Source organism: Oryzias melastigma, linkage group LG14 (assembly GCF_002922805.2).
Source record: "Oryzias melastigma strain HK-1 linkage group LG14, ASM292280v2, whole genome shotgun sequence".
NCBI classification, from domain to species: Eukaryota; Metazoa; Chordata; class Actinopteri; order Beloniformes; family Adrianichthyidae; genus Oryzias; species Oryzias melastigma.
Genome location: NC_050525.1, coordinates 3,733,519 through 3,739,771, shown reverse-complemented (window position 1 = coordinate 3,739,771; position 6,253 = coordinate 3,733,519). Strand labels below are relative to the sequence as shown.

The 6,253-nt window shown below is 44.5% G+C and overlaps 1 protein-coding gene across 9 annotated transcripts in view; it reads right to left on the bottom strand.

The window, feature by feature from the left end:
* spns2 (spinster homolog 2 (Drosophila)) overlaps positions 1-5,343 on the bottom strand; it is a 77,319-nt gene extending 71,976 nt beyond the window's left edge. For 3 of the 9 annotated variants that reach the window (XM_024265689.2, XM_024265690.2, XM_036215116.1), the window contains exon 1: positions 4,259-5,327. In XM_024265689.2, the coding sequence (XP_024121457.1) occupies positions 4,259-4,490 (232 nt within the window). In that variant the 5' untranslated portion in view covers positions 4,491-5,327. Of the gene's footprint in view, positions 1-4,258 lie in introns of all 9 variants that reach the window. The other 6 variants (XM_024265685.2, XM_024265684.2, XM_024265686.2 and 3 more) reach the window with 6 other exon arrangements.
* Positions 5,344-6,253: the final 910 nt, after the last annotated feature.

The window sequence follows — 6,253 nt, the reverse complement described above, 5'->3', positions numbered from 1 at the left end:
TTAATTATAAATTCTTTAGTTGGTTTTCTGTGAAAATCTGTTTTAGTTTGACTTTGGTGAACTATGAAAACTGCTTGATGGATTGCTGCGGCATTATGGGTACTGTATTTAGGAGCGTGACAGACCGAGACATACTGTCCTTCAGCTGTTTGTGAATGAGTCGAGTTTAATTTCTTTACTTGAGAGATACTTTTATTAAAATTAAAACTTTGTTTTCTTTTTTAAACCAAATGAGCCACAAGAGGCTCCAGAGCCGCACTCTCTCTCTGTTCAGGAGCATGGATTTGCTTCTTCACGCAGACGTTTTTCTTTCCAAAACTTCTCCAAGAGCATTTTGTGTCTGAAAAACTGACTGATTTTAGGGCTTTAGTCATCTAATTTTCCAATAGTTGGAGAGTTTGCTTTGTCCACAAACTCCAGATTCTTACATTTCTTCCTTTAATAAAAAATGCAACTTTTTTTCCTTTTTTGTTTTTGCATCGTGCATTTCTAGGCTAAAAAAGCCTCCGGTGGGAGGCAGAAACTAGCTCATGTTCCCCACTGAGTGCTGTAGGTGGAAGACCGCCTCGGGTCTCTGTAGACGGCGATAATGAGCGAGTAAAGTAGACGGAGCTAACGGGGATTAATCCACTCGGCCAGTCAGACAGGATACATAGCTCCATCTTATATTGTCTTAGTATGTAACAAAAGAGCTTGTCTTAAGAGGATTATTAGCCTTAAGATGGCAAAGGTTCAGACGTGAGGGTCCCGCTCTCATCTTGCAGGATGGAAATGTGTCTGAAGGTACGACTGAAATGACTGTGGTTGATGCTACATCATTTGCAGAAGTGTAAATCCACCACGCTCTAATATTCCTGCTGCATAAGAAGCTGCAGATACTTAGCTGGCACAGATGGGGGGTGGCTTGATTTAATGCACTTACCCAGGAAGTAAATAACTCTGCGCTTCATGTCTGACTCAAGTATCCTCATATTCTCAGAAAAAAACCTGTAATCCTCTCTTTATGATAAGCTGCCGAGCAGCTTGGACCGTCTGCCGAGGACCAACACCGGGATTTAAGATTTCAAAGCGTCCTCAAATTCAATTAAACTTCACACAACTCAAAATCTCAATGCACTTCAGCAGACGGGAGAATGCCGAGGTTCAAGAGACACACATCAGACCACACCAGTGTGACTAAGAGAATGGGCTCGTAGATCCATAGGTAACAACAGCCACGAGCTCGGAAAGGGTAGTCAGTATATAGAGCCTGAACCTCACCAGCACACGTTTCGTTCAGTCTTTCATCATTTGACAGCTCTTCACACTTATCGACGGCGGGATCTAAGGGCAGCAGGAGTGAAGCACAGCTAAAAGTCCACAAAGCTAAATCAGCATCAGGCAGGCAGAGGTCAAACACGAGCATGAGGGGAACCAGAGAAGTCAGGGTCCAGGCGAGGGTCGGGGCAGGCGGCAAACAATATAAAGGGGCCTCTGGTCACACGCAAGATGGCGTCAGAATCAATCTGTAGCTGGTTTCGTAAGCGGAAATGTCCTAAACTTTAGAAAACCCTTTCAAAATGATATTTTAAAACCTTTTCAGAACTATCAGCTTTTACGCTTTTGAATGTGAATCAGCTGATCAAAGCTACGAAAGGCCGTTTTTTTTTTTTTTTCCAGAAAAAAAACTGCAAAAAGGGTCGATAAAAGACAGAAGAAAAGGGAAAAAAGGGCGAAGTTGAAAACAATATTTTTTGGGGTCCGGCTCCGGCAGGGGGAGGGACTTCTTAATTATTAATTTCCGGGCGCCATATGTTTTCTCTGTAGCCAGATTCTCTTGGAGTTGAAGATGAAATCAGGATGAAACCGCTCATGCAGGCAGAGTGGCAGAAACAAGACTGAAAGGTGGAGAGCAGACTAGTCCTCAGGTGATGGGTCCCGCTGTAGGCCAAAGGGGGAGACAGAAGACAAATTCATGACGACATGTTTGTTTTCCTCGTCTGGCTCAAAAAACTGGACTCAAATGTTGATCGCCATTCTTGTTGCAATGTTACTTCGAGGTTTTGACGAGCTGTAAGCTAGCGGGAGAGAGTGCAAACAGAGGTTGCTCCGTGCCAACAGACCTCAGTTCTGTGTCGAATCTCCTCTGCTGCTCTGCAGAAACTATGTCCTTGAAAGCGACACGTTTTAGGCTAAAAACGGCATAATCATAATTAAAAGACGACTTTGAAAGTAGATCAAAAGATGATCGAGGGAGACTTTAAGAGTTCATACGAGACGGTTTGAGACCCCACAACACAGACGAGCAGCAACAACTTTATAGGCCTTTGATGAAGCCAACTAAAGTTCTAACAGCAAAGCAGATGTTCAGAAGCTGCTTCAAGGGGGGTTTATTGAGGAGAGATGTAAGAATGAAGTATATGAGCTTCTTTTTTGTTTAAAGAAATAAAAACAGCATTGTGGTTGCGACTCCAGCCCTCTGGCTGAGCTGAGGGAGATCCGTACAGCTCTGTGGACGCCGTTTCGTTTCACCTTTGCATTCGTGTGTTTGTTTCTGACACCGGGGATTAGCAGAAAGATCCACATCTTTCACGCCACCGCTGCACATGAGTGAGTGCCATTTTCCCATCATTGTAGTGGATAAGAATAGCCCCGGTGTCGAGAACGATCGTGCAGTGTCTCCGCCACAATGCTTCAGTGATCCACACACACTGCAGCAATGGCTGCTGGTACAAAGACCTTTTGACGTTTAGCGGTGGGGAGGATGGGGGGGTTCTGTGTGGCTCAGTGCTGCCAACATTCTGCCTCAGCTTGCATTTGCACCCCCCCTTATCTGCATGCAGCCCCTTCTTGACACAGTGAAGAGGTTCCTCCATGTGTGTGCGTGTTTTGGGCAGTCCATCAAGCTTACTTTATCGACATGCAGATAAACGAGTTCAGGAACTTCCTTCCTTCTGACAGCAGAAAGACCGAGGCAGAATCCACCCGCTTAATTACCCCTGCAACAGCCCCCACTGCAGGAGTGGACAACCGGGGGGGGACACGCTGATGCTGCCCAAGAACAAGCCGTGTTGGAGAAACATTCTCCATCTGACAACCATACATAATGCAAAACTGTCCAGCAAGCAAAGTGATGGGAAAGCCCCCCCTCCTGCATTGAGCCCAGCCTCTCCCCAAGAGGGTTAGCCCAGGATGCTGCATCCATCAACACCTCCTCCAACCTCTTGTTTCCACTTTGTCTCCCTCTCCCTCCGCTCGTCAGGAAAACACGGCAGAATTTACACTCATGAAGATCCGATTCTGCAGAATCAGTTATGGAAATGACAGCAGCCTAATGAGGGCTTTCCTCTGATCAAAGCATGGAGACCAGAGGACAAAAGCAGCTCTGGAGGGGGGTTTTGACTCATCCACCGGCAGGGAGGACCAGCCTCCTTCCAACTATCTGCTGTGACTGAGTGGCGCTCAAAGATGCTAAGATTAGATCCACCACTGTAGATCGACACATTCTTGGCGTGGCTGCGATGACCGAGCAGGCGCCTGCTGAACCCTCTGCAGTTGACAGACTGGACCTGGAGCCCTCAGGAGAACGAGCTGCTGGCGTGACAATCGAGTGGACACATTGGTACCACTCCTTTCTGCCACAAAAGTTACTTCAGACCACTGAAGCACAAAACTGTCAGCCGTCACTGGAGTGAAAGCAGCAGAAAAGCTTCAGCAGTTGCCCCTGCAGCAAAATTAACCCCTTCAGCTTCAAGTTTTATAAGCAGATTAAACAATCTGAACCGATTAATCATTGAGGGATTGAAACTATTTAATCTAAGATTAGGATTTATTTTACTAAAGTCATTTTAAAATGTGAATTATGTCCCTGTTGGTCCACAGATGAGAGAAGGGGGAAAACACGCATCCAAGGTGGATTTTACGCATAAAAAAAGTAAAGAAAGAATAAAACAGACATGCGCAATGTTGTTGTGTTTGTGGATGGAAGCCGGTTAATTGATTGATCAGCAATCACCCCCACCAGAAAAATCAATACAGTGAAGGATTTCCTGAGGGATAACAAAGGCGTTTGATTGAATCAACACCCGGGGGGAGCTGGACCAGCGCGGGGGCAGCCGTGTTTCAGGCAGACCCATTGTTCCGTCTCCGCGGAGGTGAGCCGCGCGCACTTGTGCGCCTCGCGCAATTAGCGCGCAATCACTCCCAGCAATCAGAGCTGATCCACCGCCTCCGCGGGGGTTCCTCGTGACACAGAAAAGTGTGAGGTGACATCTCTTACCGGTGACGGTGTATCTGTCCATGTAATTGAGGACGTTTCCAAAGCTGAGGAAGACGGCGGCGGCGAGCGGCGAGCGGCACCTGAGCAGCGCGTCGCGGAATTTCTGCCCCGGTTTGCAGGGGTGAAGGTCCGGGCTGGACCGGAGTCCGGGACTCATGCTGCCCGACAGAGTCCGAACCTCATCCGAGCTGCTGCAGCCCTCGATCTCACATCCATCGCTCTCCACGCACATTTTCCGGCACGGAAGATCCAGCGCGCAGGGGGAGACGCAGACGCAGTGGAGGAGAGCAGAGTTGGGTCGGGACCACACTTGGCGATGGCCCCCGCAGGGTGGTCGGGCTTTAGTCGCAGTGAGGAGGCTGTCTTGCTGGCTGGAGCGCAGGAGCGGCTCTTCTCCAGATCATATTTTTCTAGTAGTGCGCGGTGACGGACGCCCGTGCGCTCCTTAGCTTTCTCTGCTGTAGGGGTGTGACCTGTTTGCAAAACTCCTCCCATGAAACCCTGCAGCGAATGATAGAAGCACCTGATACTGGTGGATGCGGCGGAATGAGGAAAACGAGGAGGAGGAAAAAAGCTGGTTTCTCCAGGCGACTGGAGAAGAGATGGGTTCTTTCTTTTCTTTTCTTTTTTAAATCCATCATATTGATCAAGAATCTTTTTAAATATTGCTTTCTACTAACGTCTATCTTTACCATTTAATTCATTTTGAGTCTACCAGAGGCGGACTTAGCAGTTCGGGGGCCCCAGACAGACCAGAATAACATGGGGCCCCCTGCAGCACTTCTATCAATGCTTCAAAACATTTCTGTAGGTTTTTTTATTTTTCAAACTTTCAATGACTTCAGTAATCTTTGTGTCAAAACATTCAGCTCGTACAGGATATTGTGGCACTTTTGGTGCTTATAAATATTATTTTTTAAAATATTGAGCTAAATATGCCACACTGGAAATAAATGAGAAATTGCTCAAATCTTTCAAAATCTTTGTTCTCTTTGAAACTTCTGCAAACTTTCAGCTAGACACCATTCAAGCTCTAAAATGTACAGCAAGTACTGGGGTTTTCAGGGTAATTTGGAGTGTAGGTTTTTAGTCTAGCAACATGCTAGCTGTTTTTGGCTAATTTAAATATTTTATACAGTTTTTTAAGGATAATTTGGAGTTCAGCTAATTTTTAGCATCATGCTTTTTTGGAAAAATGAGACACTTCCTGTTTTTTTTTCTTTTTTTTTTTAGAAGTTGGTGTTTAGCTCATATTTTAGCATTATGCTAGCTTTTCTTTTGGCAAATTTAGAAAAATTTCCAATGTTTTTAGGATTATTTGAAGTTAGCTAATAATTTTAGCATTACTGCATTTTTTTTTCAAAATTAGAAGTTATTCAAGTTTTTTAAGGATAATTTGAAGTTTGGCTAATATTTTAACAATATGCTAGCTGTTTTGGCAAAATTTGACATTTTCCAAGGTTTTTTTTTTTTTGGCTAATTTGGCAATTATCTAATATTTTAGCAAGCTTTCAGCTTCAGCCTTTTTAGAAAGCTATCCGTTTCAGCATTTTTGAGGTGTAATTGACATATTTTATAAAACTGTAATGGTAACCCTTTTGTAAAATTAAATGAGTCCTGCGACTTCACAGCGGGCGCCACAAGAAGTCCCAAAGTTTAGAATAGATTTTAAGATTTTAACATTAGTTTTTAGAACTTTGCACAGACCGACCCCAAGCTGTCTTTCTGACCTTCATAAGAACTAAATTCCTGGTTGTTTGTTTACATTAAAATTTGGATTTTGAACCTTTAAAGTGTTCCAAAAACTCATTTTTAAAGCCAGAGATGATCTCGCCTTTCAGAGAGTTTCCCCACAACTCATGAACGCTCTCCTGTTGTTCCTGCATCAGATTAACATTGAGTGTTTTAAAAGTAAACTTTTTAGGATAGATTTTAGCTGATATTCTAATTATATTTTACCTTTCCCACCTTTTTAGTCGTTATCTGCCGATAATA